General features: G+C 42.8%; 1 protein-coding gene across 10 annotated transcripts in view; it reads right to left on the bottom strand.

Moving 5' to 3' along the window:
• The window catches only part of SLC20A2 (solute carrier family 20 member 2), an 86,914-nt gene that overhangs the window by 26,361 nt on the left and 37,436 nt on the right, over positions 1 to 23,117 (bottom strand). For 6 of the 10 annotated variants that reach the window (XR_014212803.1, XM_082194874.1, XM_082194880.1 and 3 more), the window contains exons 2-5: positions 13,959 to 14,496; positions 6,971 to 7,111; positions 4,988 to 5,073; positions 269 to 365 (exon numbers count right to left, since the gene is read on the bottom strand). Coding sequence is in view for 9 of the 10 variants with exons in the window: in XM_082194874.1 (XP_082051000.1) it covers positions 269 to 365; positions 4,988 to 5,073; positions 6,971 to 7,111; positions 13,959 to 14,241 (607 nt within the window). In the remaining variant the exon portion in view is untranslated. Of the gene's footprint in view, positions 1 to 268; positions 366 to 4,987; positions 5,074 to 6,970; positions 7,112 to 13,958; positions 14,500 to 23,117 lie in introns of all 10 variants that reach the window. The other 4 variants (XM_082194877.1, XM_082194878.1, XM_082194876.1 and 1 more) reach the window with 1 other exon arrangement.

Raw genomic sequence — 23,117 nt, 5'->3', positions numbered from 1 at the left:
TAGTTTGTCTTGCTTTTCCAGGAACTGCTGTCTGAATGTGTTCCTTCTTTTACGGAAAGCAAAACCAGCCCTGTCAGTTGTAACATTCATCATCTCTTTTTGTCCTTTACCAATCATCCAGCATCCAGAATGATATTCAGAAGTCCCAAAATTTCCCTATGAATTCCCCTACATTTGGTAATTTTTGAAGCCTTTGTCCCTCTTCACAGAGTGTTTGACTACAGCCGGAATGTAACATAGTGGACATCGTAAGTCAGATAATACTCACCAGGGGCACCTGTATACATTATAGAGAACACATTAATTGTTATTGTAGCAGCGTAGAAGACTGGAAGGGCTCGAAGACCATTGGGCACAGGGTCTTCCTGTATAAAGAATAAAATAAGATAAAATATCACAGCTTTGGAGATACTGGATCAGATACAGTCAGTCAAAAAATTCAACTCACTCCAAATAAGGAGGCCCTGAATATCTGCTAGCAAAAATCCAGCCTTTATTACCCAAATATGGCACAAAGCAAAAAAGAAAAATGTGGCTTCTGAATTCTGAAATCAGCCCCAAATTAAAAAATGAGGACAGACAACAGTGAACGGCTGGATGAGTTAAAACTGTAAGAGGCACCTTCAGCTGGTTCTGTTGTCCCCAGTGTAAGAGGCAACAACGCCCAAACAAATATTGTCACAGACACACAGAAACACAACTGTCACCCTGTTGCTGGACAGGGCCCCTATTTCCATGAGTAATAAACAATTGTGAAAATGGTTGCGCTAGATCCTGGGGACGGTGTACAGACAGATTTCTAGGCAGACAGGATCTGACAGTCTGAGTTATATCCCTTATGAGTCCGTTCTGTTCCCTAGTCTGTCATTCCCTCTCACTGGTTTGTCCATTTAGAGACGCACACAGTTTTAGAGTGTAGAAAATTATCTTGTTAGGAGATAGAAAGATTAAAGCACTTTACCTCCCTAGGGAGAATTGGCAGGAAAGGGAAATTATCAGGAGGTCTATGAGCTTTACCCTTCCTTGCCTCATAACCAAGGGAGTGTTTTGATTAGAGCAGGAGGCAGGCTGCCAAACTACATATCAGTATCACGGCAAAACAGAAATCTATGTTCACTGTCCTTATGCAGTAATTGCTGGGAGGAGTGGAACCACAAAGAATAAATGCTTCTTCGGGGCTGGTCTCCAAGAACTTTCAGTATCCCTACATGCACCATGCTATCGCTTGCTTTCCTCCAGGTTGATGGTAAGAACACAGGCTGCCAGGAAACCACCTCTCTTTTTAATGAATTTGTTTAACTGGAAGTTCAAGCAAGCAAGCAAGCAAAACAGCCCTACGGGAAGGACCATAAGCTCATTGGCAGAATATCTGTTTGCATGAAGAACGTTTCAGGTTCAATACCTGGCATTTGCTGAGCTAGACGGACCCAGTGGTCTGACTCAGTATGGTAATTCCCTGTACTCCTAAAAGAGACATATTTTTTATTCCAATTGAAGTTGGCTTGTTTCAATCCAGCCGCAGTTAAAATTAACCACAGGTTCCAATGAAATGAACCATGGGAGAAAACATTGTTTAGCTCCTCATGGGTGAGCACAGTCACTGAATACTGGATCTGTCCACCATATGAAGTCTTCATTTAAAAATTAATTGCGCTGAAACTTTAAACCTCGAGGGACTTTGAAATAAACACTTAATGTTGCCTCCCTATATGAAAATGCAAGGCTATCAACAATCAGCCTTCACTGGAGGGTTTGTAGTGTACAGGCGTCCCCCGCCCCACTTATGTGGAGGTTACGTTCCAGGGCCCCGTGCGCGTAAGTAGAAATTGCGTAAGTGGGAAGCACCCTCTTAAAAGCCTCTTCCTACTCTTCAGCGCTCTCTCTCTACACAACTCTCACTTCAACTAGAATTGAATATCCAGAGCCACCTGGAGTCTGGAGAATGTGCAGAAAAGCAGCCACTGCTGCTGCGCTACCGCACGTGTCAGCTGCTAGGCGTGGAGGCTGAGCAGTGGAAACAAAAGCCCTGTGGCGCCTCCAGTCTCCTTGGGACTGCCTCCGTCCTCACTGAAATCCTCTTTGGGCTCTGGAGAGGGTCTCCTTGCGAGCCACGAGGCCTCTCCCGTCGTTTCTTGGTTTGAATTTATTTCTTTGTTTGGCTGGTTGTTTCCCAGCACCGTGGACATACATGATCGTGCATAGGTGGGGTGATGCCTGTTATCATCACAACCCTCAATTTGAATGAAGTCATGGTGGCAGAAAGCAAAAGAGAGGACAGGTTTTTAAACAACTGCAGAAGTTTGAACAAAGGAAACTGGGGGTAGTGATTTTAAACAATGGCAGAGGTTTGAGCAGAGCGAGAAAAAGTGACAGGGGAGTTGGCAAATGCAGAGAGTGGGGCACAGCTTCTAGTAATATAGTAAGATTTTCACCAGCATTTCTAAAGGTTGGAAGCAACTTTTTTGAAATAGAGACTTTGTGTGGGTATAAGTAGCTATTGAGAACAAATGTTACAGGACACCAAAGTTGTGGATATCACAGGCAATCAGATCAGGGTTACAGAAAGAGGTTGCAATCCTTTGTTTTGATTTACTGAGTGGATAATTTCTGTTTACAGTTTCACAGCCTCTTATTCTGAAGCTTTGGCAATTTGAAAGGGGAGAGGAATGTTTTACAGGCATTTCTGATGAGCAATGTAGCAGTGTTCCACTAAAATGGGTTGCATTTCAGTGCTGAAAGCACACACTGATCTCTGGATGCTTCAACGCTGCTAGACAGATGCCCACACCTAAAGCAACTCAGCAACAAATAGAACGGTTTCAGACTCTGAATTGTACGTGCAGTTGATAAACTTTTCTTTATTTAGTCAACAGAGAGAAGCCGTGCACAAACAGTGGCATATATTAGTTATCCTCTGCAGCTTGTAGCTGTGTATTACGTTTCAGTTTTAGAGTTATTCCAGAGTCCTTGTTAGCTCTCTGCAATATTAAAATAAGAAAAAAGGAACTGGGAAAGTGAGAAATGGCAACTCATGATCAGTGGGAGAAAGAAGCAAAATGATGTGTTTTCTTTCAGCTCTCCTCCCATACATTTGCTTCTGGGGACAGATCTAGTCCAAAAGAGGGCCAGACATGCAACCCACTGTCAGTTCGACTTATGCATGTCACTCTCTAATTTCAAAACACCATTGGCTTTCAGGCAAATTCAAATTCCATAATTAGAACCCATGAATTTATCACTTGAGTGCCGATGTCCTTAACACAGGCTACTGAAACCTCATGACTGATTTGAGTCCCTTTAGGGCTTTACAAAATGCCTGCATCTTTCCTGAGAACCTTACACGATGGGAGCTCAATATTTTAACCATTTACTAAACTTACGGCAAAAATAATTTTGCTCTTTGAACACATGGTGCATCTGATTAAAATTGTGTCTTGGGTGTCTTGACTGCCGCTGAACAATTTAAATTTCAAAAGGCAAAACAACGGGGCAGCCATCCCAAAACCCATTTTAACAATGACATTAGATAAATAGAAAATCCTTGGAAGTGACAAATAGGCTTAGGGGTAGAATAAGGATACGTGGTAGTAAATATTACGGATTAGAATATTAATAAAGGAAAAGAGGTTAGTAAATGAAAGGAGTTAATATTATTAGAAATATGAACTTGGAGAACTGTTATAAAGGTGATATAATGAAATTCAGTTAGAGGGGATTCAAGGAAGTCAGTCATCAATGTGATGAAAGTTGGATATTTGAAGAGACAATCTTTTTTTCTTGTGTGTTTAGCTTATTATAGTGTGGTGTGTGTGTTTTTTCTTTGTTGTGTAATTTGTCATGTTAGGTAAAGGTAAAGGTACCCCTGCCCGTACGGGCCAGTCTTGACAGACTCTAGGGTTGTGCGCTCATCTCACTCTAGAGGCCGGGAGCCAGCACTGTTCACAGACACTTCCGGGTCACGTGGCCAGCATGACGAAGCTGCTCTGGCGAACCACGGAAACGCCGTTTACCTTCCCGCCAGACTGATACCTATTTATCTACTTGCACTTAAGGGTGCTTTCGAACTGCTAGGTGGGCAGGAGCTGGGACCGAACGACGGGAGCTCACCCCGCTGTGGGGATTCGAACCGCCGACCATGCGATCAGCAAGTCCTAGGCGCTGAGGTTTTACCCACAGCGCCACCCGCGTCCCTTTAATTTGTCATGTTATTTTGTGATAAATGTTGAAAAGCAATAAAAAAAATTTCAGGGAAAACCCAAAAACAATGACATTAGAAAATGCTAGTGACTGTGGCAGGTGAGGTGTGGAGGGGTGGGCCTGTTTACTGGGAAGATGCATGTTATGTGTAGGAATGCATCTCTGTGCACAGTGACACATCACAAACAGTACCACTTAGTGGAGGCTGAACCAATATTGGGGTAGCAAATGGGTTCTGCCCCCACAAAAAAAACCCTTCACTGTTCCCTGAAATAAGTGAACAGAGTGATTTGATTACATGGGAGTAAATAAAATGGGGAACAAAATAAAATGAGGGCTAAATCTCCTTGGGGCGACTCCACTCCCTGGGGCAGGTTTTGCCCCCTATCACCTGTGTACCACACCACAGCCTGTTTACTTTGATCCACATAACCCAATAAGAACCATTAGTAAAAATCCAGCCTCATTTACACACTAACACCTTGACTTCCATTTTTGGTGGAACACTAGAACCCAATGGAACCCTAGGAACTCACGACTTGCATGAATATCAAGCCATTTCAAGATGAACTTAGCATTCATGAACTACACTTTGAAACTTGAATAAGTAAATGTATCTTCTGCAGACTTTAAAGAAAATCTACAGGCACTGAGATGCATATGACAGCCTCTGGAGTGCATTTTGAGTATGTGGTGGGTAGCTGGCGGTGAAGAACAGCAAAGCCTATTTGTCACTTACATTACAGTCTTACCGGCAACAAAAACAGGAAGCACAAATTTCGCCACTAACCTTATTTAAGATGAAGAATCTAATCAGCAGAAACAGCACACCAGACATCATACCAGATAACAATGGGGAGATAAACCAAGAAGCAACTGAATAAAAGCAAAACAAGAAGAAAAAACTGAAAACATATAATTTACAACTGTGCTAAAATCCTATCCAATAAAAATATTATAAGCTTTTGACAATGCACGTTTATTTTTTATTGATCCTGGATACTGCAAAAAAGTTGGCTTACAGGTTAGAAGAAAAAAAGGGTGCGCCAACTCACAATCCTCCTGAGATTAGGCATGTTTAAGTTTCATTGATTTCAATGTGTTTTGTGCGAAATTGCATGAGAATGGAATATTTTTAGCTGGATATTTAGCATATTTTTCCCTGAAAGGCTTACCAGCTATTAAAGTGAACGTAAAAATTGCATCTTCTCACCCACTCATCCATTATTTGAAAAATAAAAATCTATAGAAACGAGACAGTGGTGATAGAAAAATCATTCAACTCAGTACTGGATACTCTATAGATAACATTGGCATTTAAGAGAGAATTGAGCATTTTTGCAAGTCCCAAACTACACAAGGGAGTTACAAAAGTTTAATTCGTAAGAAAAACTCAAGTTTTTAAGAATGACTGCTATCATGCCTGTCCTGTATGTCTTTTAAAATACAAATAACATTCTACTGAACACAGTAGGAAAACCCATGGTTATGCCTCTAATGATGGTCTAACACCAACGCATAGTACTTTGGAACACCACAGCTTCAGATGTCATTTAAATTTGTGCTATTTTTCAGCACAAATACACTGAATTAAAAATAAAGAAATTCTACTTTAGGTCAGATGGCTTGCAGCTCTGGAGGGCTTAAGAAATGTGCATGCCCCCAACAAGCATGCACAGCACATTAAGCTTTGAAATATTCACTGTGATCACTTTAATTAGAAATGTAAAGCTATCAATTCTCACATAACTTTGGCATGGATTTAAAAACCGAGAAATAAAACAGACGTGAAACCAGAGCTTGACTTCCAGTGGTCCCAGGAAAGCAGCCATAACAGTTCTGTTATCTCTCTCCATGTCAGTATTTAATGTGCACATGAGCTCAGTTCAGACTTCACAGAACCTGATTTCCAAACTGTACTTTGGGGCACTTGCATGCTTCTTCCTCCCTTCTGTGATTTGATATGGTTTAACCATAATTAACCTCAGTTCAGATACTGTGGTATCAGGACTGCTTGAAACTATGCTATAAAACCATGACTTGAAGAGTCATGGCATCTGAATTAGGGTTAACTAGGATTACAGGAATGGGAAGAATCAGGGGAGATCTCCAAATCTGGTTTAGAAGTCATACCCAGGACATGTGAGAAAGTGTTTGTCATTTCCAGAGATAAAACTTTTTTTCTTTTTTCTTTTGTCACGCCCAACCCTTTGTTGTGAAAGAATGTCATTATACTACAGAAACAGAGACTGCCATGAGCTCAGCCTCTTTCCCTAATATGTTTATTCTGGATCGAATAGAATTGTACCGTATCTTTTGCTCTATAAGATGCACCAGACCACAAGACACACCTAGTTTTTGGAGGAAGAAAACAAGAAAAAAAATATTCTGAATCTCAGAAGCCGGAACAGCAAGAGGGATCGCTGCTCAGTGAAAGCAGCAATCCCTCTTGCTGTTCTGGCTTCTGGGATAGCTGTGCAGCCTGCATTCGCTCCATAAGATGCACACACATTTCCCCTTACTTTTTAGGAGAGAAAAAGTGAGTCTTACAGAGAAAAAAATACGGTAATTTGCTATTATGTCCAAACTGGCCAATTACACTGGCCAGGAAGCCCTCCAAACCAGGATATCAAACTAAGCTTTGCAAAATCATTTGGCTATAGTTCCCAAACAAAAGTATAGCAAAATTGTACGATCATGTTTGTATAATGCCAGTTTCAGTCAATGCATGTTTGTACACAAACCTTCACAAATAAAAGGAAATGTCAATTACCAATCTTGACAAGCTCCATCCATTGAACTCCTTTTGTGCCGATTGCAACTAATGAGAATCCAATAGTGGCACCGACAATGCAGTGAGTTCCAGAGATCGGGAGCTTCAAGAACGATGCTATCAGCTGCCAAACAGCAGAGCCTAAAAGTTAAAGCGGGGACAAAATAATTAGTATAAACATTAATGGCCAAACACTTACGTTAGTGTTCTTTCATTCTTGTTTGAGGGCACACCAACCCAGTCTTTCGGCATATTTTTGCTCGTAGACGGACACAAAACATTTCTGGAAAGGATTACAGAGCTCAAGTACAAGCTTTCTCCAACACTGCTTCTATTTATTTTGCATTACAAATCGTATTCCTAATAGATTTAAACTGCATAAAGGCCACAATGCTTCTTTCGCCTTAATGAACCTCTGTCCTATTTAACGCATGTTAGCCCAGTACTGAGGTAGAATAATGTTTTTTTTTGCTACACTGTCATTGGAGCCTATCCATTCACCTCCCCTTCACTACATTCTAAGCTTTCAATCTCCAAAACAGGACAAGGAATAGCAATTTAGAAACCTGGACTAGTAGAATTCTAAGGTGACTGGATAGTCTTGCAAGTGAAGGAATACGCACAAGTCCTTTAGAAAAAGAGCAAGCTATCAAAAGTGGTGAAGTTGCCAACAGCCATCTAAAATCTTAACAATCTTTATTTGTTCTGTTTTGAAAATATGCACAGACCAAAAAAATGGGAAACGATTTCATGTAATTTTATATTTTCACTTGCTATTTAATTTTTAAAAGAACACAAAATTTATATTCCCCATTAGATTCAAACCAAAGTTTTGGGGGGCTTTTTTAATGTGTCAAGTTCTCCTTTGGCACCAAAGTACCTTTAGCTGGAGAGATGTTAATAATTTGGACTATATAACTGAACTTTTCAGAAATTTAGCCAGGAAAACTGCTTTATTAGTAAGATTTATCCATTCCTCTCAGTACTAGCTCTGCATCATCCCTGTCAAGAGCATCAGAGTGCATAAAACCTGGAGTGGAAAATTTACCAGTCTGTTAAAAGGGCACAAAGGTATGCTGGAGTCGTGCTCTTTAAACAAGAGGATATTGGTCCAGATGTTGGCTTCCTGGGAGACTGTATTTTTACAAGATATAATTTATGATCTATAGCACCCCCACCCCCAAAAAACCATAGAATGCCACAATATATTGAAAAATATACACACCCCAATCTTGCCACTCCTGCCAACCTAGCAGTTCAAAAGCACGTCAAAGTGCAAGTAGATAAATAGGTACCGCTCTGGTGGGAAGGTAAACGGCGTTTCCGTGCGCTGCTCTGGTTCGCCAGAAGCGGCTTAGTCATGCTGGCCACATGACCCAGAAGCTGTCTGCAGACAAACGCCGGCTCCCTCGGCCAATAAAGCGAGATGAGCGCCGCAACCCCAGAGTCGGTCACGACTGGACCTAATGGTCAGGGGTCCCCTTTACCCTTTAATTTTGCCACATGCCCTTCAAACATTAATAATAGTAGATGTAAATGATAAAAAAACCCCTCACAGTTTATGACCTACCAAGATGAACACAGCCCACCAGCTAGGATGGTGAAGCTCTTGTTTGCTGCATGCCCAGGACTGTAGGGACAGGAGGTTTGTCAAGCGCTAGGCAAGCTAAAATATATGTATGGGAAGCTGAAGCTGAAGTTGTGCTTTAACAGATCGGGCAGGACTGTCAAGCACCTGAAGACGTAGGTGCCAGCTTCAAAGTGTGAGGCCCTCAGCGTCCGGTTCCTAATGAAGTTCCCGCTGAGGCTTGCCAAATTAATTCTCCACAAAGCGGCACAGTGCAAGCTGCCATTACATGTACAGCCCAGAGCAAGATTTATTACTTTATAAGCGGTAAAGCTCTTACCCAATTTCCCTTCCAGAAGAGCCTATCTATTCTGCTTTTAAGAGCGAGCCATTAGCACCACATACAACTTCCTTTAGGAAGCCAATGAATAAAACTAATTCTTTCCTGGCGCTCCGTTCCTAAACTACTGACTTTTCTATTCCTAGCTGAGGTCTACCTTCCAAGCCACAAAGTGAAGCCACCTGCTGCGTAATTTAGTCCTCTGATTGACTTGTTTTAGGCTAAGAATAGCCTAACTAAGCAACCCTGAGCCCTACAAGAGGAATGCAGTCCAAAAGGGAGACACATGGATGGACTGGTTTAAAAGTTCCCCTTAGATTCTTCAATGAAGCAGGCGCTAAAAAACTGTGGATCTCATACATGCAGCGAAGCGGAAACTAGGTAGAAAATATTTACTGCTGTTATGAGTGTGGATTTGCTTGTGCTCAGCTATCCAACATTGACTCAGCTCTGCCTTTCTTTCAAATAATCCACATGCTGCCTTGAGATGAGATGGGCAGTTGTCTTTTCGAGCACAGGACAATGCATACACAAGTGCACCTTAAATTGTCACCTGGCCAGAATGATAGAAAGTGTTTTCAATACAGTGGTGCCCCGCAAGACGAAAAGAATCCGTTCTGTGATTCTCTTCGTCTAGCGGTTTTTTTGTCTTGCAAAGCAAGCCCATTGACGGATTAGCGGATTAGCGCTATTAGCGGCTTTTAGCGGCTTATCAGCTTATCGGATCAGCTGATAAGCGGCTTAGCGGCTTAGAAAAAGGGGGGAGGGGAAAAAACCCACAGGAACTCGCAAGACATTTTCGTCTTGCGAAGCAAGCCCATAGGAGATTCACTTTGCAAAGCACCTCCAAAACGGAAAACTCTTTCGTCTAGCAAGTTTTCCGTCTTGCGAGGCATTCGTCTTGCGGGGCACCACTGTATTACTAATGCACAAGTTAACCATAAACAAACTGCATGCCTCTGGCATTCAGACCCCTCTGTATTTCCAGTTACGAATGCTTGTGTTGGGCATTTGAATGATCATTGTGCAGTGGGGGGATATACCTGCATATGTGCACTCATTGCCTTTTACAAGGTTGTGAAACAATGAAAAGCAGTGTTTTTTGTACTCACAGAATATCCGAGACCAAATCTACACATAGACCTGGTTCGTACATCACAATAAGCCATAGTTAAAATAAACTGTGGTTTAATGTAAAAAAGCTATAGTCTAGCTTGTTATGTAACCCAAACTCAATCTCATAGTTCATTTTCCTTCAAACCTGGAGCATAAATCAGGATTTGTTCTTTGTGGTTTATTTGGAGAGAAACGTACCAGGTTCAGACAGCACAAGTCATACCATTACTTGATTATTAGCAGCGCAGCAGCAGGACGAATAGAGCAAAGTGCCCAAATTTCAACAGTGTGCACCAGCATGCTTAATAATAATAATAATAATAATAATAATAATAATACAGTAATAAATTACTTACACCTAGCCCATCTGACTGGATTGCTCCACCATAATAAAATCACAGCAAAACATCAAGCGTTTAAAACTTCCCAATACAGAGATGTGCGAACCAGGTCATACTCAACAAAGTGGCCAAACAACAATGTCTGACTGGTTGGATCTCCTGTACTCCAATCCCAATAAAATCTCAGGATTATCCAGTTATTTTTTAAAAAGTAGAGAAAATGAGTAAGTAATTACTCATTTGGTTGCCTATGGTGACCAACAGGTGACCATCAGAAATGAGCTGAACTCAGGCTCTGAGCACATGCAGATTGCATTTCCCTCCAAATATTAACGAGAAACTGCAGTCTCCAACAGCCGCTCACGTTTGAAATTAAGGGCTAGGACTAGTAGGTGACTGTACATCTTGCGTACACACAAGCCTCAAAATTCTACGTTGAAACCAGACACAGCCCACTTCTTAGAAACTATGCAATTTTTTTTCACAATTCTTTCTCCACCCACTCCACCCTGTTTTCTTGCTACACACTTAGGATGGAGGAATGTGGTGCTTATGAACCCGTGCTCAGTATAGGAATTTGTTGGGGGGTTTTCCCTCCCTCCTTTTTAAATTTGTTTTCAATACCACACAAAAATCCATTCCATCGTTTCTACCTAACCAGCTCACAAAACAAAACTTGTTCCTTGAAAATCTGCAGAAGCTGGCCGACCGGGTGGTATTTGGAATGTATTTGTAGGGTCAGGGCTAGAGACTGCAGCTGCAAAGGCTCTTAAAGCTACTGCTGCCAAGTTCCAGGGGAACGGCGAAGCTGGGGAAGGGTGCAAAAGAGGCTCATTGAGGGGAGAAGCTTTGCACATGGATCACGGAGTGGGAGACACAATCAACCTGATACTGAGAAGGGGACAGAAAATGGTGTGGTCATATGCCCTGCCCCCTCAACTTACCAATAAAATGTGCAGGATTCCCCCAATGGAAAGTGCAGGGAAAGGGAATCCGGACAATAGGACAGAAACTCACTTCCCCGAAAACCACACTTCCAAGTTTTTTCTGGCGAGGGGTGGTACCCTCAGGTGAGGGACACATTGTGCTCCTTCTGGGGTAGTTTGTCCCGCTTTGGTCCCCACCCTGCACTCACCTCTCACCTGTGGCTCTTAGAAGCTATCAGTATGTGGCCACACCCTGGGGATGGCTTCAACTGGCCAGCAAGCCAGGTGAGGATAGCTGATGGGTCTTAAACCCTTGGTGGGTTAGGGACTTCCCCTGCATGCAAAGACAGGCTCCGGTGGATTGAGCGGACGTAACCAATAGCAGGCCCAAAGGTCAAGAAGGTGGTTTCTGCACATGCTGTAGAGGGAAGTGAGGGGCAGATGGGGCTCGCCAACCTAGGAGCCTATCTAGGAGAAGGAAAAATCTGATCCTCAACCTCTGCTGCCTTGTGGGATATCTTCAGGAGAAGAAAAGGCTAAGGAGTAAACCCCACACCAATCAGGTGTGGAGTCCCTAAGATAGTTGGATGGCACGTTGTATGCCTCCTTCCAGCAACTCCTGCTTTCCTTTGGACCACATCAGCAAGGCTGAGAGGGGCGTCTTGTTGTCTGGGCAGCCCAGCTCCTCCATCCACACTGCCCTGGATCACAGTTTCACTAGTTATTATGTGCATGTGGTATTGAGTGTGGTGTAGCCAGGGCTTGTTTTCAGTCAGAACTCAGCTCTCAGGTGGGCGTCACTGCCATTAAAAGAGAACAAGAGAGGCATTCATGGTGAGTTCTGGCACCTCTTTTTCTAGAATAATAATAATTTATTACTTGTACCCCGCCCATCTGACTGGGCTGCCCCAGCCACTCTGGACAGCTTAGACAATATTGTTTCCCTGCATCTATGTCGGGTGTCCATAATTTTGTGAGATTTGGTGGAGCCAATCAGAAGCAGAGCAAGCAATATTGACAGCTGCCCGCACAAGGTCTTCTCTATAAACAGGAAGAGAAAAAATGCACTTGTACAGAACAATCTAGGACTTGCAATTTGAGAGACAGAAAGCGTATCATCTCGCGTGACAGCAGCTCTCAAGAACTATATCTCGGTGTTCATTTTGGCATTCTCTGTACACAGCAAGGAGTCAAGAGGATGTGACATCTGACTAGCAGGAGAAAGGAAGGTGAGAACATCCTAATAACCAGTGAAACTGTGGTCCCAGGCACAGTGGGAGCCAATCCTGATAAGGATTTACAAACCCCAGAACATATGCAAACCAATGAGCCAGTTCAGATGAATATTACTTCAGCTTACTAAGCAGAAATGCGCACAAGTCTTTTAGCAGCAATAGCTCCTCATTTCATCTGAACTGGGAAAATACAGGTCCCAGCTTCAGAACAAGTCAGGATGGTAAAACCAACTTCAAACAGTGGTTTATCTTGACGTGTTCTGGCACTGATAACCAAAGATTCTCATTTCAGACAAAACAGCAAACTATGGATAAAAGACGCTTCTTGGTTTTTCTATAGTTTGAGCAAAGGGTCTGCCTGTGTGGCCAAAAGACCCATACATATCTCGGCTTAATAAGTTGATATATGATCGTCCAATATGAGTGAGGCCTTTGGTTTCTAGAGTGTATACAAGAACTGACGCTAGATCCCAGGGACAAAGAGTAGGATCTAATGGACTTTTCAATCAAGTGTGCATAATTAACATACAAACTTGCCATACTGTCTAGTTATAAATGCAAACGAAACAGCTAGAAGTTTAAAGAAGAGCAAAGCACACTGATCAATCATCTTATTGAAGAGCAGCACACTGATCAATCATCTTATTGAAGAGCAGCACACTGATCAATCATCTTATTTTTTCAGAGCAGATGAGATTTTTTTCTATGGAAGTGGGAGCCATTAATTTTTTTTAGCCAGCCCAGAGAAGTGATGGTTGGACTTATCCAACTCCTTCTATTCTTCACCCTTTCCCTTCATGTATTTTGTTGGAACAATTATTATGATCATTCTTTTTTAAAACTGCACAATTGTGTCATCTTTTTCTGTTCTTGCACACAATTTTAACACCCATGTCAAAATAAACGCATTTATTTTAATAGTACAATGCATATGGTATATTTCTACTGAAGTAATAAAAGGCTAGCATAGCCTTACTAAGAACTGAAGCAGATGTTAGCATCCCCATGCAAAGGGCATGAAAGTTCCCTCTCACCATGACAGCACTGATTTTATCTGTAGCCAATGCTAACCAGATTCTTTTAGTTATCTCTAAACCCTCATTTGATATTCTGTTTAAGATGAACCTGGTTAGGATAATCTTCAGTCATTTGTGGTACCAATGGGGAGGGGGGGAGCTGGTGGAATTTGTACAGGGGGTGAGAGGGATACCAGGTCCCAGATTCTTAAGCACAGTTGAGAGTTCAGCAGTGAAACATCTATATAGGGTAGATTCTACATCAACCCTGGCAGTTCCTAACAATAGCGAAAGGCAAATTTGCGCATTCAGAAATATTAGCGTCCAACACTCAAGCTGCTGTATTACTGTTTGTCAAAAGTCTTTGGTCACATTTCTTAGCAGGACTGGAAAAGCACAAAACTGCTTGAAGAAACTGATATTGAATATAAAACGAAAGTTACTCACCAACCATTGCGCTGACTTCTCCTGCCATCAGTAGTTCCACAGTGCTGTTGTACAGGTTCACATCAATGATACCTTTACGAATCGTTTCACCTACTTTTGCTCCTAGTAACACTGAGCCAGTCGTTTCAAAAATTGAAGCAAGAATGCAGGCCTGGCGCAAAGTAACCACACCAGAGCCCACGGCAGTACCAAAAGAATTGGCAACATCATTTGCCCCAACTGAGAATGCCAAAATAAAAGCAATTATAAAACCGACAATAACCATCCACAGGTATTCCTCCATGTTTCTCCGGGTTCTCTTTCGCCTTCTGTAAGTGTTTAACCAGACAAAGCTGTAGGGTACCAGGACAGATTTGTAAAGCAGATTTCTTGCACACAATGAGTTCTCTCTGGAAAGTGCTGTGCAGTGTTGGAGCGTGAAGAAACTGCTAACTGGTGATTTTCAAGCTACTGTCAATACTGTTTGTTTGGCTGGATTCAGTCACCAGTGAAACCCATTCCATATTTTGCTTCAGTGGTGTTAAAGCTGCGATGACCTCTCCTGTAAAAGATAATTTTTTGAGGATAAAACATGACAGATTTACATGTGGTTATAATCAACTGATGATATTGCGGAATGACATGTAACACTCACAACGATAAATGCACACAAGACTATCAGAGTCAGTTTAAAAGTAACTCAGAATCAAGGGTGGCAGAAAGTAGACCACACTCCTTCTGCCTGTTGGTTACTGAGATACTTTCAAGAAATGCTTCCAAGAACATTTAAAGAGCAATCCTTGCACCAGTTGACCAATGAACTCAGGATTTTATTTTGTTTTCATTTGTTTTTTAAAGCAAGAATACCTGGTCACAATCAGTCAAAGCACAACTGAAAAAGCTGTTGAAAAGATATTGTGTTGGATCCAGAGAAAAGCTCACATACACTGACTTTCCTACTGTCTTTCAACACTCCCCGAAAAACCTCTCCTGAGGATGAGGATGTACAGAGCAACATGTCCTTCTCTGCCCTTCCTGTAGAGTTTACATCCAGAGATAACCGTCTCCCACTGGTTCTCTCTGCTCCACCAGGCTTCTGTAATACCAACTATATAGATGCCACCTTTTAAAACCAAGCACTACAGTTCACCCATCTTGGCTTGGGAGCTTCTAGCATCAGCATATAAACACTTGCACAGAGTCTCTCTCTTGAAGTATCTTTGGCACTTGCATTTTGATTTGCGGTGCTCTGGCTTCTCTGAATTGCTGTCCTGCGCCCCAGCACCACAGTGCTGAGTTCGCTGCCACCCCATTTACCGTATTTTTCACTCCATAGGGCGCACCGGACCATAGGGCGCACCTAGTTTTTAGGGGGGGAAATAAAGGGGGGAATTATTTCCCTCCCCAGCCCCAAAGAACAAATAAGCCAACTCCCGCTGGGCTCCGAAGGCTTGCGGATAGCTGCCCGAAGCCTGGAGAGCAAGAGGGGTCGGTGCGCACCGACCCCTCTCGCTCTCCAGGCTTCAGCGAAAGCCTGTATTCGCCCCATAGGACACACACATATTTCCCCTTCATTTTTGGAGGAGGGAAAGTGTGTCCTATAGAGCGAAAAATACAGTAAATATTCACCCATTTATCATCTTTATCCCTCAGGTCCTACTACCTTTCACTGCAAATCAGTTTAAATATTGCTATGCCACCTTTTTTATTTTAAATGCCAACAGTCTGCTCCCAGCCCAGTTCAAGTGGAGCCTATCTCTTTTGTACAAGCCTGTCTTGCCCCAGAATGTTCCCCAGTGACTAATAAATCCAAACCCCTCCTCCCAGCACCACTGTCTCATCCATGCATACCTTTCTGGCTTTCAGCATTCTACCTAGCAACCTAAATTTGGCTTCCAGGACCTCGCAACTACCTTTACCCTTATCATTGGTGTGAATTTGCCCCCAAGTTCTGACTTTGCCCCAGCATCTCCCTTGCTACTTGGTGACCAGCAACATGCGCAATCTTCATGCCAGGCAAGCAATTCACCCTGCTAGTCTGCACGCTCACGCTCAACTACCTATGTTCCTAATAATCAATGCTTTAAAATAAAATAAATGCTTCTCTCGCTCATGCACTGAATGATAGAGGCATGTTTGACAGAGTCATAAATTAAGCTTTAAGAATGAAGTATAAAATGAAGCATGTTTATATTATATTGACATTTTGGTTACTTTTTAAGACTGACACCTGGGATCACTAAAATTGCAAAAATGTGTGTGTGTGTGTGTGTGTGTGTGTGTGTGTCCACCCCGGTAGTAAGGATAAAGCTTCCATCTAGGTTTTGTCCTCATTCAGTGGAAATGGTGTCAGCCTGCCCAGTGACAAAAGAGAACTGAAACAGAGTCCCAGCGGCAAGCCTTAGAAAAGCAAAGAAAGCTGATGACAGATGCTGCTGTCCTGAAAAGGCCTGGTGAACTGACCCTGCAGTACAGTGTGCAAGGGAAAGGACAGGATGTTGCTCTGCCACAGGAGCAGCCAATTGAATCCACTGGCAAAGATTAACCAAGAACGAAATAAGAATATGGCATTGCAATATCTCAATTGCAGTACTTGTTGGCAAAAAAATATATGCCTGCTTCAGAGATACTATGGTCATGCTCCCCTGTTACCATTGTTAAAAATAGTGTTAAGTGTAAAGAAGCCTTTCTCAACGCTGGAGCCCCATATGTTCTTGAACTACAACTCCCATCATCCCTGACCACTGGCCCTGCTGGCTAGGAATGATGGGAGTTGTAGTCCAACAACATCTAGAGATCCAAGGTTGAGAAAGGCTGGTGTAAAGGGTGCACAATGAGGTGGTACACCTTCAGTATGACAAGGCAGGCACAAGATACTGTCTTGGGATGGCTGGCTGACGTGACGCTGTGCCTGTCACATGGCAAACACCTTCTTTTGCACCCCTCTCCCAAGTACTAAGGGCTTTCCTCAAAAATCATACCAAATTTAACAATGAAGAGAGACTGCCAATCAATATTTGGAGCTGAAGCTGGATGGCTAAGCTATCATCCAGCCCGGGCTTATATCAGCAGCCAATATATATTTCCAAATATGGGAGAACCAACTGTCCCGGATGAGGTAAACTCAGCAAGCTAGACATTTGTAACCAGCTCACAATTACATATTGTCACAGCAAAGAGCAGAAAGAACTCGTATAAGCCACACATTTTGCATTCTGTTCTTCTTGATGGGTTGTTTCACAGGGAACGTAATGCCCTAGTAAAGGGGTACTAAAATCTTTAAGCTTGTTGTCTAGCTTCCTCCATATGCTGGAAATGCAACCCTTTATCCCATGATCTTTAACAGCATATTTCGTGGAGGCAACCTCTGCTGTGTTGTTTAACCTATACTGTACTACATTTCGCTTGGAATTGGTTTAATTGTTTTTGTAATTGTATACACCATTCTAATTGTTTGATTATATTGTTGTAACCTGCCCCTGGGACCTTAACATGAAGGGACGGATAAGAATCTCATAAATAAGTAAGTGAACTATTTGACACTGTGCCAAATCCTTGTGATCATTTATTTTATTTTCAGAGAAAAGGGGCCCCTGGCCGCAATCTCTCTCAGGCCCAGCTAGTCCACAGTGTGACAAATCCCTATCCTTGCCAACTGCACAAAACTGCTTTTGCTGTAACTGAGCAAAACTGGAGTTTCTTTTTAAAAAAGAATATGGCACAAGTTTGCAAACCCATAAGGAAGAAAAATAAATGCATCAGAAACAAAGATTAGTACCATGGCCTTAACAAAGCAAAGGACATACCCTTCTTTGAAGAATTAATTCAATCTAGAAAGTCTCAAAGTGTTGCGTGCCACAGAAGTTCGCATAAATCTTGGGTCAATGCACTTTATCATACTTATGTCTTCTTCTAATAACCCCTTTTCCACAGCTACTGCTACAGGATTTCGGACAGCTCACAAAATTCATAATAACGCCTTAAACAGCATTCAAATCAGTGCTAAAGACATATGAGCTGTCAGGAAAAAGCATAGCGCTCAAGATGCAAAACCAAGCTAGCAACAGTCAAAGCAGCAATAAAAACTAACAGCCTACCAGAAGCATGGGCAAGCATGAAGGACTTTCCTGTCACCTAAAAGACAGATGCTCCAAATTCATGTGGAGAGCACAGAAAGGTACCTTCTCTTCGGTAGCAACCTGCCTAATCTGCAAAGCAGGGGACGATCAGAGGAAGCGCTCCAATTAATATTGTACCTAACAGGCAGCTTTTTATTTTTTTAAAAAAGCGGTTCTTACAATAAATGGTGTGGGATCAGGTAATTGGTCAAACCCTGAACTGTGCCTGAAAACAAGCTAGACATCAGTGAAAATACTTTAAGTCCATTGGAGATATATTCACCATTGTGGGTATGGGTTAACAACCGCTCAGAGACATTTCCACGTCAGGCTTCCATATGATGTCTTGCAGTAAGTCATGGAAGCTATGACAAGAATATCACTTCCCAACTATTCTTTGCTGAACACAGCAATCAAAGAGAGAGAAATAGAGTTTTACATGCTTCAGCACCTATTGATTCCCTAAAAGCAACCAGCCTTGAAGAAAGATTGGTATGTGGGCAGAGGAAGCAACAAGTTCTAGAGAACCTTCATTCTTCACAGGAGCTGATGCTTTCTTTTGAAGCTTCAGCAAAGCCCCAACATCTGAAAGCTGTGTGTGTTTTTAACTTGGGTTAGAATCTGGTGTGACAAAAGTGAGCAAGCAGAGCTTATTCTTCTTGTTTTTCTACGCATTACACCCAAGGTTCCAGCAAATAAGGAAGAAATACAAATAACGAAGCAAAAATTATATCCAAAGTTTGAGGGACCTCTAAACAGCAAGTCAGTGGAACACAGCTTTGCAGAAATATGCAATGCTGTTTGCACAATAGTTTTTCAGATAGCAGGGAACAGGATTATGTTAGCAATGTGGCACGTGAACAAGCTAGGCCTCCTTCTTGTTTATGCAAGTAAGCCTCCTTCTGCTCATGCAATATAGGTAGCTGCTGTGCTACGTTCAATCAGCAAGCATGAAGCAGCATCACATCACTATAACACAGTTTCACCATGGTTAGACAGGAAGCACCAACAACCCAGATGCACAGCATAGCAGAAGAGGACAGATAAGAGAGCACTGTGTGTGGCAGAGGTGAAGAAGTGTCCGCAATTCCAGGGAAGAAACCACCATTATGAGTGTACAGGGTTCCACGTGGGAAAATGAGGGATGCAAGACCCACCACTATACCCACCCCATATCCCTTGGGCCAACACAATTGCTGTAAACCAGGCAGACTGAGGAATACAACTGGGACTAGCCCCAGATGCTAGTCACAAAGCACCAGCAAGCATATTTTTGCATTTAAGACCTGCCAAAATGACCTATGGGGCGCCATAGCAGCTTACAAAAATGCAGTTACCATGAAACCCCCAATTTCAAAAATGAACCAAGTACAAAAACCATCTCCCACTTCTATTAAAACAGAATCATACCTCACCTTCTGGAACCTCATAACTGTAAAGTAAGGGAAAAGATGACCTCCTAAGCTTCCTTGGCGAGGGTCATCTAAAGAAAAGCACCATCGATGGAAATGCCCTGTTCCTATCAGTCTAGCCTCCAGTTATGAAGGGGGTGGGCTACTGGAACACATGCCAAATTTCTGGATCCATTTCAGGGTGGATTTGATTGGTGGCAAGCGTTGCTGTTGATTGGCTGTTGTTGCGGCTACTGGCGGCTTCTGTGGCGTGTGCTACTGTGAGTGTTGGCAACCAGGTGAGTGAGTGATTTCCTCCCAAAAAAAGCTCAACAACTCTGGGTAATTCCTCCCTCCCCTCCCCCCAGTTTCTTCATTTTAGTCCCCCAAAATAGGGGGCATCTTATACAAAGGGGCGTGGAAAAGTACGGTAACTTAAATAGAAAACTAACTTAAGAAAGATTTTTTCCTCCAAAAGCATTTTATTTTAAAAACTCTTATTTCTTTTTTTTTCTTTTTTTAAACTGATTTAAAATCATTGATTTTTATCCATCCTGATCCATTTCAACTAGGGTTCAAGCTATAGCACTGAGACCACCTTTGCCAGGAGAGAGACAGGGGGAGTGGTTGTTCTGCTCCTACTTGGGCAACCAGCTTCAGAAGGTGATCCTGGGTGATTTTTGCCTGGTCTTATGGAGCCTTCAGTATGGCGTTCCACAGGGTTCAAGTCTTATCCCCCATGCTATTTAAATATACATGAAACTGCTGAGTGAGATCATCCAGACTTTTTGAGTGTGTTGTCATCGGTAAGCTGGTGACACACGGCTCCATTTTAATCTTCAGCAGGTGTAGTAGCAGAGCGCATGCCGAACAGGTGTCTGGTTGTGGCAATGAACTGGATGACAGCCAAAAACTCAGGCTCAATCCAGACAAGACAGATGGTTAGAGAACAGTTCCTTGATCTGGACAGGTGGCATGCAGCCTACTTTAGGGTCGCATTTCCCCTGAAAGATGAGATGCAGAGATATACCCTTTGATCCATCACTGTCAATGGAGACACAAGTGGTCTAAACGGCATGGAGCACCTTCAACCAGCTTCAGTTGGTGGTCTAATATGGATGGGCATAGCCTGGCTTCAGAGCTCTATGACCAAGTAACCTCACAGCTGGATTACTGCAATGTTCCATATAGGTCTGCCTTCTGATATGGTTCAGAAACTGCAGTTGGTGCCAAATTCGGCGGCCAAATTATTAACTGGGATAGCACAGTCCAAATATATAACACCTGTTCTGGACTGCCAGTTTGTTTCCCAGCCTAATTCAATGTGGTAGTCTTTACCTATAAAGCCTTAGATGACACAGGACCTCAATACCTTCCTGGCCCTTATATGAGCCTGCCCATGTCCTGAAGTCAGAATGAGGGGCAGGCAGTTGTCTGGAGGGTGATCATGAACCAGCCTCCATCCACAGAATGGTCTCCCCAGGGAAGCTCACTGGACACCACATTTTCTTCTCCCAAGTGTTAAACTTTTCTTTGAAGCAATCGGTGATATCTTTCCATCTCTCTATCTAACTTTGGCCATCTGCTATGGTAAGGCCTATGTTAGGGGCTGGAATGATTGCTTTATGATTTGATTACTGTGCTCTGCTTTTTCCTTTGCTTGTCACGAGTGGCACTGCATATTTTACTATATTTGTAAATTGCTCTGAGATGCTTATGTAAAGCAACTAAGAAAGCTTGATGATGGTGATGCAAAAATCCCCTAGCTAAAATTCCTGGTATCTAAGGTAGAAGCACTGAAACAGACATTAATGCATTGTTGCAACATGATATATGTGGACGGCTGCCTCTGAAAGTTTGGAAACTTCAGCTGGTGCAGAATTAAGCAGCCAGTTTGCTCACCAGGGCAAGATGGCTTGAACACATAACACTAATCTTGGCCCAACTTCACTGACTGCCAATTAGTTTCCAGGCCCAATTCAATATGCTGGTTGTGACCTATAAAGCCTGGAACAGCACAGAGCCACAACACCTCAAGGACTGCCTTTCCCATATGAACTGTCCCAGACCCTGTGATAATCATCTGAGGTCCTTCTTTGTGTATCCATGAGAGGTCTAAAGGGCGGCAACACAAGTTCGTGTCTTTTCTGCAGTGGCTCTCTGCTTGTAGAATGTACTCTCCCCAGGGAGATCGCCTGGAGCCTACATTACAGATATTTGGGCACCAGACAAAAACATCCCTTTTCTCCCAAGCTTTTGGCTAATTAAACAATCTATGGCCTTTTAAACTGTGGGGACGTTATTGTTTTATTTGTTATTATGTTGTATATGTTTGTGTTCATATACTGTAAAGTGCCCTGTGATCCTCAAATGAAGGGCAGTAAAAGAGCCAGTGTGGCGTAGTGGACTTGTAATCTGGTGAACCGGGTTCAATTCCCCGCTCCTCCACATGCAGCTGCTGGGTGACCTTGGGCCAGTCACACTTCTTTGAAGTCTCTCACAGAGAAGTGTGAGTGTTTGTTGTGGGGGAGGAAGGGAAAGGAGATTGTCAGCCGCTTTGAGACTCCTTAGGGAAGTGATAAAGCGGGATATCAAATCCAAACTCTTCTTCTTCCAAGAAGAAGAAAAGGTAAAAAGGTAAAGGACCCCTAGAAGGTTAAGTCCAGTCAAAGGCAACTATGGGGTTGCGGAGCTCACCTCGCTTTCAGGCCGAGGGAACCAGTGTTTATCCACAGACAGTTTTCCGGGTCATGTGACCAGCATGACTAAACCGCTACTGGCACACAGAGGACCGTGACGAGTGCCAGAGTGCATTGAAACGCCGTTCACCTTCCTGTTGCATTGGTACCTATTTATCTACTTGCACTGGCATGCTTTCGAACTGCTAGGTTGGCAGGAGCTGGGACCGAGCAATGGGAGCTCACCCTGTCGCGGGGATTCGAACCGCTGACCTTCTGATCAGCAAGCCCAAGAAGCTCAGTGTTTTAGACCACAGCGCCATAGAAATTTAATAATAATAATAGTCTCTTGTCCTGGAGCACCACTGTCACCCAATGAACAGTACTAAGCTAGCTAGACTCAGAAAAAGACAGCTTCCTATGTTCACAAAGAATTCTGAGCAGCTCCTAAGCTGCAACAGAGGAACACCATTTGTACATCAAGGTACACAATGTTTCTAGTATTTTTAAGTAGAAAAGATGGAAAGAGTGGTTGTTAAAATTCATGCCACTGCCTTCTGAATACAACACTCAGCTACCAGGCTACTGCATAAGATGAGAAGTGTTCTGTTTTACCTTTACTTCACAAACTTTGCCTCCTTACCCTATTTCTGTGCTGTTTTGTACATATAACCTAAGTGTTGTGAATAGGTCATGTGCCTCATGGTGAAACTTGGTAGATATATTAGATGCTATATGCACTGTTCGAAAATCCCATTGGTTCTAGGTGCATTTTGCGACAGGGAATTCCATTAGCGCGAGCAGTTTCTGAGCTCTGGGCGCAGTACTGCGCCTGAGATTTCAGATTAAAACTGCAGAGTGGAAGGAAAGGAGGACCTTTTTCTGCCTCCCCACTTCCAGCTACTCTCAGAAGAATGGAGAAGAGAGCCTCCTGAAAATATATGGGGAGTGGGCAGGGGAAGGACTGGACCATGTAAAAAAAATGAGCACAAT

This window comes from Podarcis vaucheri (genome assembly GCF_965113315.1).
Source record: "Podarcis vaucheri genome assembly, chromosome: 13".
Classification (NCBI taxonomy): Eukaryota; Metazoa; Chordata; class Lepidosauria; order Squamata; family Lacertidae; genus Podarcis; species Podarcis vaucheri.
This window is presented reverse-complemented; position numbering and strand designations above follow the sequence as displayed.